This window comes from Nestor notabilis, unplaced genomic scaffold (genome assembly GCF_000696875.1).
Source record: "Nestor notabilis isolate BGI_N333 unplaced genomic scaffold, ASM69687v1 scaffold9694, whole genome shotgun sequence".
Classification (NCBI taxonomy): domain Eukaryota; kingdom Metazoa; phylum Chordata; class Aves; order Psittaciformes; family Psittacidae; genus Nestor; species Nestor notabilis.
Genome location: NW_009926998.1, coordinates 276 through 12,408, shown reverse-complemented (window position 1 = coordinate 12,408; position 12,133 = coordinate 276). Strand labels below are relative to the sequence as shown.

General features: G+C 41.3%; 1 protein-coding gene across 1 annotated transcript in view; it reads right to left on the bottom strand.

The window, feature by feature from the left end:
* LOC104405214 (ligand of Numb protein X 2-like) overlaps positions 1-245 on the bottom strand; it is a 14,583-nt gene extending 14,338 nt beyond the window's left edge. Inside the window, exon 1 of the mRNA XM_010013853.1 lies at positions 1-245. This exon is cut by the window's left edge and continues 183 nt beyond it. Coding sequence (XP_010012155.1) covers positions 1-245 — 245 coding nt within the window.
* Positions 246-12,133: the final 11,888 nt, after the last annotated feature.

Here is a 12,133-nt window from a genome sequence, read left to right as displayed (position 1 = left end):
CGATCCATAGGACAAAAGTTATACTCCTGCATGAAGTTCTCAAGGCACTTGAAACAGTACGTATGTCCACAGGGGGTGTCCATAGGCTGGAGCAGAGGCTGAAGGCAGATATGGCAGATGAGTTCATCGTCCACTTCATCCTGGAAGTTGTAGAGATGATTGTCCAGCAAGAGGTGGAACTGGCCACACTCGCAGCAGAGTTCACTAACTTGGGACACGTGTTCTTCTGCTGTGGGATCAGCCATGACAGCCAGCATCAGGCACTCAGCCCAGCAGCAAGGAGACTTGACTCGTAGTCACTGTCTGACAGAGGAGCTCTAATGAAAGTGAGAGAAAGACTTCCAGCAACTGTCCTCTCTGGATACAGCCAATTAAACATTACACTGTATTCCTGCCTTAACTTCCCCCTGCTATCTTCATGCCCTTAAGGTTCTTCCTTCCAGAGCAACCCTGTGAATGATCAACCCAGGGATCTGAGAATGCAGGGATGTCATTCAGCAAAATGCTTCAACACACAGATAAATCGAAGCTTAAATTACTTTACACACACCAGTAACACAGACTATATAAACCCCTGACAAATGTATGAACTAGAAACCTGAGACAAAAGCTGCATGTTCTTGAGGGAGAACAGCCCAGGGAGAGAAAGAAAGGGAGAGAAAAGATAACCAAGGTTGCGATTTTTAAACTGACAGTTCTTCTCTCTGGCTTTCCAGATTATACTGATTATTTTCAAGCCATGTATGGTGCAACCTCAGTTTGGGGACTTCCAGTTGTTTGGATTTCTGTTTCATGGCTTGGGGAGGGATGAGGAAAAAAAAGAGGAAGAAATTTCAAAAGAAACTTAAATCTAAAGCACATTTCCTTCCTTTCAAGCCCACTCCCTTCAAAAAAGTTAATTTTAACAAACAATCCATTGTTCCCCACTCATCCATGCCTAAGTTCACCCATGGAAACAAATTTCCTATAAAAAGACTAAAGCTTCCTAAGTGGAAAAAAACACAAGGAATTGTCCACATCAGTTTGTTGCAGTAACATTATAGGAAGGTCTGAGCTTCAGTTTCTTACAGACAGGGAGAACAAGGCACAAACTGAGTTCTTTACAGCTGCTGCTCTATTAAAATTAATAGACATGTGTCCAGTCACATCCATTTTGAACCTCACCTATTGTAATTAAATACAGAATTCACTTGAGTTTGCTGAAGGCACAGAGACTACTGCAGGAAGGATGTTTTTAGGCAGGCAGTTATTTTAACGAAGTAGGAAATGTGCTCCTAGATAATGCTCTGTATTGCAGTGGTGGGGAGCTTTTGGGTGGGGAGTTTGGGGTTGGTATTTTTTAAGTTCATGTAAATAGCCCCAGATTCTTTTAGAAGAAAAAGAATTGCAGAACTGTGATGAAATGGAAAAATCTCTGAAAGACGACATGGAAAACACCTGAAAACAATTGCTTTATCTGGAACAAGTAAAAGCCCAAGCAAGAGTGAACACTGGTCTGCACCAGTGCCTGGAGGACATGGCTGGCACAGAGCAGCAGCACCTTTGGAGGAGGGTAGGCAAGAACAATAAGATAGCAAGAACGGCAAGAAAAAATTAGTCATGGGTTTCTAATAAAAGTCATACATCACTCCAATTAATTGTCAAGCACAAGTCAGCTATTTAATTAAAGGGATAACGTATCACCAACAGAATCAAGCCATTTACAGGCGAATTTCTACCCAGCCATAGAAACTTGTTCACTTCAAAAGTACTGTCACGGTTCCAGGTGGGTACAGGGCATGAGTTGTTTGCTTCTCCTCCTGCTGCTGCAGTGCCAGAAAGCATCTTCCCCTTGAGGAAAGCACTTGGGCTGGATGTACATATCCAGCTCTTCTCTGTTTGCACTTACTCCTTAACTCTTGCGTGACTGACTGGTGCTCCCCAAAAGAGAAAGCACAGCTCATATCCAGCACACGAGCAAATCAAAGCAGGTGTATCCATGTCCTACTCTCTTAGAAATAGCCTTGTTCTTTGGTACTTACCTCCATACCTGAAACAGGCATCTGTTTGCCTTATAAAAAGTCTCCATTTGATCTTAAATTCTCTCACCAGTGAAAAGGAACCACTTCAACACCAGACAATCACTGATGTCACCTACCAATTCTAATCAATCAACTCAGCACCAGCAGTTAAGGAATCAGTGAGCTTCCAAGGCAAACATCTCCCAATAAGAAATACTGGTGCTTCGGGTTGTAGTTATTTGCATAAAACTTTGGCAGGGGATGAAACAAATCCAGTTTCTCAGCAAAAACAAACCCCACGGTAATTTTGCTGATAAACTACTTTTATATGGGGTTTTTTTCAGATTATTTACCAAATTCATTCTCTGCTCTCTGTGTTTAAAGGTTATACAAGATGAATCCCATTTATGAGTAATTTCAAACCCCGCGGAAGATAGAAGTATCACCACAGTCTTGCTGCTTTTTTCTTCCCTGTAACCCTAAGCTGTTCTGCCTTCTCACTTCTAGATCATCAAAACCAAAGGGTGAAGATTCCATTCCAAAGCACCAAGGTAAATTTTACTTTGACACCACTGTCCTTCCACTAAGACAGACACTGCTGCAGACACCAGGGAACCTCAGCCCAGCACCTCTGTGATGAAACCCAGCCCACAGCCTTCGGCAAGGCAGGAGCTGGTGAGCAGTGGGGAGGACAGCAGGCTCCAACAAGCCTGCCACTTGCTGGGTGATTCAGTCAGAAAGCAGATGTTCTGTAAGAGGAAAATTGCTAACATCTTATTCAGCGAGGATGACTACTGCAGCACAACAAGGGAGATCTGAAGTGTCTAGAAAATGTATTGTTTAAACATAACAGGCATGGTTCCCCTCAGCTTAAACAGACCAGTGTGAAGTCCTCAGGATTCTAGCTTTGGAGGGGAACTTCGATATACCCTCAATCTTACGCAGTTTCCATCAATTTCCAGTTACTCGTTTTAGCCCCTAATGTTCTTGTGTTGCTGCTCTTCTTGTACCATTCCCCCTCCCCAGCTTCCCTCCAACAGTGACACCCTGAGTAGCACGTTCCCTGCTCCTGCCTTTCTCCACAGTACTGGGATCTCTCCCAGGGCCTCACACGTTTCAGCTTACACACAATGCACATATTACCAGGGAATCATAGCATCAGGATCTAGCCTGGTCCCTAGTTACTACTTACTGACTACATGAAAACATTAAAGCCTAACACAGACATATGTTGCTGCATTAATGGACTCTACTGTTGTGAATACATAATTCAAGGAATGCCTCAGGAGTCTGAATTGTTTAGAACGTAATACACTCCATTCCTATACATGACAAAGAATTGAAGGAAATAAACCAGCAGAAATCCCTGTTTCTTACTGTGTGTGGGCTAGAGAAAAGATTTCTTTGGGATCATCTTTATCACCACTGTATTTAAATTTAAAAAACCACTGTTGGCTTTTCTTTTTTGAAGTAGGATTCCTTGTACTGCAACACTGACTCAAAGAAAAGCCTTCAAAATTTTCTTTAAAGTAAGACTTATCAGGCTATCTAATCCATTCTCCTGCCAAAGCAAGACTATTCCTGACAGTATTAGCACATTGCCTATTCTTGCTTTAATTCTGCTAGGGCATAGAGCCTCAGATATACACCTCCTCTGCACATCCACACCACTGTTAACAGCTCTAGTAAGGAGCATGCCAAGAACCACACCGACAGCAAACCACTCAGCACCATCCCTGATAGGCAAACTCTGTCCCATTCTCCAGAGCATCCTTATACATAGAACTGATTAATTACTTCTACAGCTATCTGTAAAAATCCTTTTTAAAAAAAGCATAAATAGCTAAGAAATCTTTCCAACATTGTGCCTCTACGCGCTTTACAGTGCCTGAGAAGGAACTGTGGTACCTGGCTACCCCAAGAGCAGCATCCCTGTTTCCAACTTACCATTTGAAGTCTCAGCATTCCTCTTGCTCCTTGTTTTTAAGGCATTTTAACTCTGCCATTGTTAGTACAGAGCACAAACTACAGCACAACTCAGTCCAGGCCTGTCTGCTCATACAATGCCAGCATCGGTTACAAATAACTTTCAGTCACGAGCATATTTACCTTAATGACATCTCCTTGAGGTCTAACATTGATGCTATTCCCATTTAAAGACAGAAATAACATCACCAGAGGCTAAAATACAGACCCACAGAGGCATCAACTCATGGGAATTAAATGCTCTAGTATGTCTTTAAATATGATCTCAAGTGACCCAAGATCACATAGGAACCTCCTGGGGATAAAAAGAAAAACCAAGACTGTTTCTATTCACCAACTGACTTCTAAAACCACGAGTGTGGTGAGTGAGCCAGAGCACATTCCACATTGCAAAATAAAGAAACATGCAGCTAGTCTGCAGTAAGGATACAAAACACAACAGATTTGGATGACTAGAGGAATGTCTCACACTGCTACAGTTAAAAAAATCACTTAAAAAAAGGAGAAATCTGTCAAATAACTACTGCTCAATATTAACAAACTACCTGTACCCTTGAAAATGTTTTGGAAATACAACTAGTTTATGCTTTTATGCACCTGTAGGTTAACACTTACATGGTGATAGAGACTGTTACGGAAAACCCCAATGTAAAAGTTGGCTTTGAGAGCACAGCGTGTGCCCCACATCTACTGCTATGTAATAGTTCACTGCAATAATTATGCCAGTTATTATATTTATAACTGCATTTCCCTGGAAGACTGGAAATGCAACATTCCAACTAAAGGCTAACCAATTCATTAATTTTTTGGGGGTGGACAAAGCCAGCCCATTCTGGATTAAGATGACTGAGGGCACACACCAGCAGGGCACTAACCCAAACCCCATCTGCTTACATAAAAACAAGCTGAAGATGGATTCTAATGCAGCAAACGCAGTGCTTAAGAAATAAACTATAAGAAAAAGTGGCAGGACTTTTGCTAAGCTGCCTTCAAACAGTTTCCACTCAGTTAAGAAGTTTTATGTTTCACAGAAGAGCATTATTCTCATCCTAGAGAAGTACATTGTGAAAGTGTTCTCTAACAGGTTTTTTGCAGAATTTTATTGCTATTCTGAATGAGGGCTTCACGTCCATGAAATGGGACAGGTTTTATATCAAATGCAGTGTTTCACAACCATGAGTAAACTGTCCTTAGTTTACAGCAGTGGCACAAGAAAACACTGTTGAAGTATTAGATTTTTTTAAAGCAATACGTCAAGTAGGTCAACTTTGACAAAAAGCACAATACCAAACCCAAGAGCAGTTTCAGGTGATGATACAAGAATAGTTTCAGGTAGTCCCATTATCTTTATTATTTTCTGATACTGCTGAAGATCAGGTCAATGTAAAAGTAGGAAGTCAAAGCTTTGTAGTTGGTAAATTTATGTATCTAAATAAGAAGTAACCCTTTCCCTAACTGACCTTGCCTTCAAGCCAAAGGGTTTCTAATAAGCCACCTCCAAGAGTAACTGCTCAGCACTTAGATAAATACTGTGACTGAGGAACTGTAAATCAAAGCTGCTTTACTGTACTCAGTATAAAGGAAGATTGTCAATTTCACAAGTTTTCATTGTTCCCATCATTTATGCCCATTCCTTAATCATAAATCTAAAGTTTTATTCTAACTCCCTGGTGTTTATGTGCTCACTGGACAGTTTTGTGTTTGATCTGCTTGAACTCCTGGGCAAGTATCTTTTTTCAAGCAGAAAACAGAAAACTATTTGTATTCTTGTTAATTATAATCAGAACCATTATCCTGTTCTACTAGAAAAGCTTTATCATTCCAGGAAACCCTATTCTGAGAGATGTGCTAAAAGGCTTGGTTGACTAACACTAGCCCAAGGAGTTTTCTCCTGAGCAACCTCTGCAACACCAGCTCTCCAGCATGGTACATGGATTCTATGTTTAACAGAACACACTTCAAGATAGTTTATTTTTTTAAAAAAAAACCTGTTTGGGTGGTATATTTGAAAGCTCAGCATAAAAAATAAAGTGTATATATATATATATATAGTTTAGTTTTGTATTACTTACTTTAAAAATCTTTAAGCAATCAAGAGCTTAAATGCAAACATACTCCTAATTTTAGGAGCTGACTGAAAAATTAAGAAGCTGGCACTTAAAATTAATTTCTCTCCCTACCATATGCTCAGAGCATTTGTTTCTCAGCTCTGTTAATGACACCACAGAACAGTAATTCTCACCAGGGACCCAGCATGCTAAAGTAGCAGGACTACACAAATGTAATTCTAACAATTAATCCCAAGTCTTTCTACAGAGCAAGAGATTCTGGTGTTATCATTCCATTAATATTATCTCGGTAACAAGAACCAATAAATTTCCTTTCTCCTCCCTCCTTCGTAAGGAATTAAGTAGTGGTGTAAGATGTTTTCCACCTCCACTTCTCTTCCAAGGGGATTAAGAATTGGCTATTTTAACATGCTGCTCTGAAAAATGGATACATTAAGTGCTATCAAACAGAAGTGAAGTGCTGCAGAAGAAGCTGGTTTATTTCTATTTCTCCCTGCTTTCTCACCTTTGCTAGATACTTCTGCTACATCCACCATCTCTTCCACACCCTGTCTTCCACACAAATGTGCAAGTTGCTCCATTTATGCTCACAGGAATTCTTCTGTAGTACCATTCACTTAAATCAATTTGCTTCTTTGCAGAATTTGACTCAGACTCCTACAGAATTTTCACCACTGGCTGCCCACACTGATTTTCTTTGTGTGTTCCTTGTTTTTTTCTACTGTGTCTAATCACCTCTCTCTAGGAAACTAAATACCCCCACCTCCACCCTCACCTCAGCTCACCTACATTGTGAATTTGGCAGGTATATGCAATTCCATCCCTAAAAATCAGTTTGATGCTTGTTCTATAGTCAAAGAAGGAAGGAATCCAGTACTATAATGTAAGGATAAAGGACCTAATCTGTAATTAATAACCAAAGCTTAAAGCAAAAAGCCCAAAAACAAGACAAAATGGGATTAAGAGCTTTGATGTTCAGATCTAGGTTCATCTAAAAATCTGGCAACACACTTACTTTCCAAAGAGTTGGGTTTGCTTTTGAGGACAAGAGATAATGGGTCCACTGGCTATACCCAAATACTAGATGCTCTTAGCACATCATGGTCTGTGTGTCTAGCTGTAAATTCCTTCTTTATAGCAAAAGGAGCACATGGTGTACAGAATCTGAAATAAGAATGTGCAGAGGATTGTCTGGGGCAAAAGTCTCCATAACTACCCAGCCCTGATAGCTCCAGCAGTAGCCTGACAAAAGCAAACCTGTAAATCATTGTTCATTGTGATCTGGGTGTTGTATTTGTAACATAAATCAGATTCTTTCTTATCAGCAAATTTCTGAAGCACACAAGGGAAGAAGCAGACTGCGCATTATATAACTGCATGGTTATAAAAGTCACTGTTTGGATATCCTTATCAAGGCAGTCATCATCATATATATATTTATGTGAGAAAGGGGGAGGAAGGGAAGAGAAAGACTCTTGCTTTTGGTAGACATATGGTATTTATATAGCTCTAGCCTTGCCTGTCTTGTGAGAAAGTCCTACAAAGCTTTACTTTCTATCACACTCCATCAAGTGTTACTTCAAAATTAAACTAATTTCAGTTTAAAGAAACTAATCTTGGCTATTGCCAACCGTAAGCATGAAATAACTCATCTTCTAGGTTAGTTAAAAAAAGACAAAACAAACAAACACCACCTTTGCAAATACTGTTTTCTACATAACTTTACCATAAGCAATCCAGCAGCATGAAAGCAGAGTTTTGCACCTGGTGAGGAAATCTTTCCTATCAACAGTCAGATACTTACAGTTGTTAACATCAGAACCATCAGATTAGGGCTTTGCTGCCGGATAAAGTAGCACAGAACTGTTCATTACCCACACCAGGGCAAATTCTGGTCTCAGTTACAGGAGCACTATAGTTTTTTTTGTAACAGTGCCCTGGTTTATGTTAAAGAGTTTGGCACAATCTGTGGCAGCATCCCTTTGTATCAACCAGCACTTGGAGCTAAACTCTGCAAAATAAAACCAGCGGTCAGTGGCACACATGCAGCACGGCTGAGAATGTTATTCTAGAGGGGCCATCAGATTTCCCCCAGTCCTGGCTCTGCTTTCTCAATGACTCCAGACAGCCCCAGCCCATGGGTGATGCCATAAGCAACAGCAGGGACTATCACCCTGCTCAGGATACAATACCCCAGACTTCCTTTCACAGGGTAAGAGGGCATTATAGCAAAACCAGGGCAAAGTACTTTCCAGCCCAAGCTTGTTCCCACTAACTAAAAAAGCTCAATTAAAAGATAATTAAGTCTGTAATTCCCCTTTACATTCCATCTTGCCATCAGATCATGGTAAAGGGGAAAAAAAGAAAACAACATGTTACCTCCATTTAAACAAAAAACCCCAACACTTAATCCCTTAGCCCATGTCTTCTCAGATAATTATGTTATGCAGCTCCTGAGGGTGGCATGCAGCTAAGTTTGAAGTTAGCTTAAACTCCCACCGGTGCCTGTGGGCAGACAGAGCCACTGCAACCAGTAGCTGAAATACCCGTCACCACAGAGAGCAGCTTGTGAGTACTATAGAAGTAGATAAAAGAAAATAAAAGATCTCTGGATTAAGAATTACATTCCCCCAGAGATTTACAGAACAGTAACACGGCTCATTTTTAAAAGACCTGAGACACATTTTGCTGCTAAAGACATCTGTATTACCGGTTCATAGGCTTAAGTACAGTTGCACATGTAATTTAAGATGCCTTTTCATCATACCATTTCTCCTGGTGTATCTTGTTGACTTTAGACTGAACTCTCACAACTAGGGGAAAACAAAACTGCAAGAGGCATTCCTTATCTGCTTTGTGGGTTGTTTTTTTCTTTCCCAACCAAATCTTACCCCGATTTAAACCTGTGTCCAAGCAGGTATCAGAAACAGGTCTTTAAGAACCACTGTTATCTTACCTTATTGGGCACATATTTACAGTATGTGTAAATTGATAGTTACATTTTCTCTTGTTCTAAAAATAACCTTAAAATGGGCATGGCTGCCTCACCAGTTAAAGAGCTGGAATAACTGACCAAAGTCCTTCCACTAACCACAAATCAGTGCAGCAACCACATTCTTCTTTAGCCACCTGTGGCAAGTCCTGCTTTCAGTAGGAATGGGGAAGCAATCTCCTTTCTCTGTTCAGTTTTCAGCCTGCTGAGGTTATGAGTGAAGTAGCCCCAGGTGTTAACCTCACAGGGAACTTCTTTTTATCCTAAGTACAAAAAGGCCCAAAAGACCCATTATGGTTATTTTTAGGTATCCTACTTGAAATAATTACAGGGCAATTTTTGTTCACTACCACTTGAGATCATGTCAAAGAGGATATCCTCAGATCTAAGTTTCCCAGGGCAGGGACTGTGCTAACTATTTATTTCTTTTCTATTCAGAGTCCTGCAATACTGCTTATTGGGTGAGAATCTATCATTTATTGAGTCTAGGGGTGGGAGGTTAATAAGTCTGGGAACTTTACAAATAGGGCTGATCATGATTTACTGGACTTTCAACAACCACAACACAACTAATGTCACAGGGGAGCCCTTTCAACTCTCAGAGGAGCAGATCAAGTTTTATCTCAACTGTCAGAAAATCAGCTTTTAAAGAGAGAGTCTGCAGCAGCTGCCTACAAAACTGGCACGAATTAAGGCCCAGGCAGAACAGACAAAGCTAGGCAACACGTTTTTTTAAATCCATAATCCCTTCCAGTGCTTCCCTTCCAGAATATTCCAAATAAGGAAGACTACAGTCTTCAAACAAAATTTGCACAGACCCTCTAGACTCAGGGGACCACTATATGTACATAAAACCAGCCTTTGCCTGTAAGCTGCTGATTGTCTCTCCAAATTCCTCCAGCTTTATTCCATTTCCCTCCTTCCAGCCTTAAGTGTTTTTTCCTGGACCAGCATAGTAATTCCTATTACTCATGTTCATCTAAATCCCCTCTAACACTCGAGATGGCCTGTGAGATACAGGCTCACAGGCAACTTCTTACCCAAAGCATCAGAAACAATTGCCAGATATTTTCATTTTTTCAAATTCAATTTGTGTTGAGAAATTTCTAAGCCAAGAGCAACATTTTATGTGTTGTAAATCAGGGAACATAAACTGATGAGGGACAGGACTGTCAAATGCAATTCCTAACAACTGTATGAACAGCACCACCAAAGTAAGCTGAGAAGGAAAAGCCAAACAAGAGGGTTTTGTATTAAACCAGCAAAACATACTCCGGCCTGTGAGTAAGACAACAGCTGCAACTACTCTGGCAAGATACACACGAGCAGAATGAAATGATGCAGCTTCATTTTCAAAGTGAAATCAATACAAGAGTTTAATGCAGAAAACAAGAAGTAAATGGCAATGCACAAGGAAAAGAAACAAATTACAGCAGGGGGTGCTTTGTGAACTACACATTTTATTTTGCAGTTAAATTTATTCTTTTAAGTTTATTCTTATTATACTATTAAGTCTACGATCTCATAAACATGTTTAAATTCATCTATTAGCTGTATGTACTTAGGTGAGTACAGCATGACCATGGTTTACAAAACCTTTAATTATAATTTCTACTTGAAGTTACTGGAATCACCATTCAGGTAGCACTAATGTTACCCAGAATAATCCTCGACTTGTTTATCAGATATCTTTGAACTTCATGGTCTTTTTTTGAGGTCATTTAGCTGCCAGGTCCCCTCTGGAGCTGTTTCTTACACCTATTACAGCTCTCATTCCCCAGGCCATATGGTTGAGTTTGTTTCTTAACTCTTGCTCACTTCCCTCACTCTTCATTGGGTTAGAAACTGTAAAAGAAACTTGCCTTTCAGCAGATGAGGTTCCTTCTCACTATTCACCACAGCTCCTTCTCTCCATTTCATTTCATTGGGGGTTTATGCTAGTGCATCACCGTTATTTAAATTAGCTACATATGCATCAAGCTTGCATGCTAGGGCAGACACGTAAATGAGACGAAGCACAGCTGAGTTTTCCAACAGCTAGCACACCCCATGAAAGGTTGGCCTCCTGTTTATCATTTCTCTGCTCCATCCTCAGCCATATGACCCCTTTGTTTTCCCCTGCACAAGCACTGGTGCTGTTCTGACTCCGTGAGCTGGTTCAGGGAGCAAATCCCTTCGGGAGAGGGAATAAACATTACCACTGCCTTAGCCCCTCTCAGCAGCAGACAGGCTACATCTGCTTAGTTATGTTGTAAAAGAGTTTGAGTGTGTAACTTAGGAGGAAGATTTGTTTTCAAGGAGCCATGTGCACAATCTGCATTCTCTTTGCTGGAGAACTGCCAAAAGAGCTCTGGCCTTCAAGCATCAAGGACAAACGTCAGCGCCGTCCCCCAAAGGCACAGCACACAACTGGCATTGCTGCGGGAGGATAACTACAGCTCTTTAAGCTACCTCACACCACCCAAACCTCAGGCTGCTCCGGAGGCTCCAGAGGCTAAAGGATTAGACTGGACAACTCTGGGGCCATGTCACAGTGACAGATACTTCTCTGGGCTGCCTGTTATCTCCACAGGCTTGTCTGGTGTGACCCTGCCCGACATACCCTTTGCACAGCACAGATCTCCCCTAACACTTAGCTGCACTTGAGCTAGAATAATGTTTCCTGTGGGGCATTTATACAGCTCTGGTCCTTTCGCCTCGGCTAAAACTCTGGAGCAGAAGCTGAAAATAGAACTCTTTTGTTTGGTAAATGACAGCGAAACACTCACACCCCTTTGCTTACCTTACCAAGGTAAAGTAGGACTAAATCAATAGCTCAAGGAATTGAAAAGCGCCTTTTCGAGCATGGCTTAAAGCAAACTAAGCCTGTACTGCCACCGAAAGGGGCTGTCCCGCTCTCCCTGCCACCTCCTGCGCTGGCATCAGCCGGCTGCTGCTGAATTCTGTTCAGTTCCCATCAGAGCGAGGTCAATGTCGGGAGCAGAGAGATAGGTGTCAAGTCCACACAACCAAGCAGCGGGGCAGGGCGGGACTGACCTTTAGGCTGCCCACTGCCTCACCCCACTGCAAACCCCTCATGAAGAGCT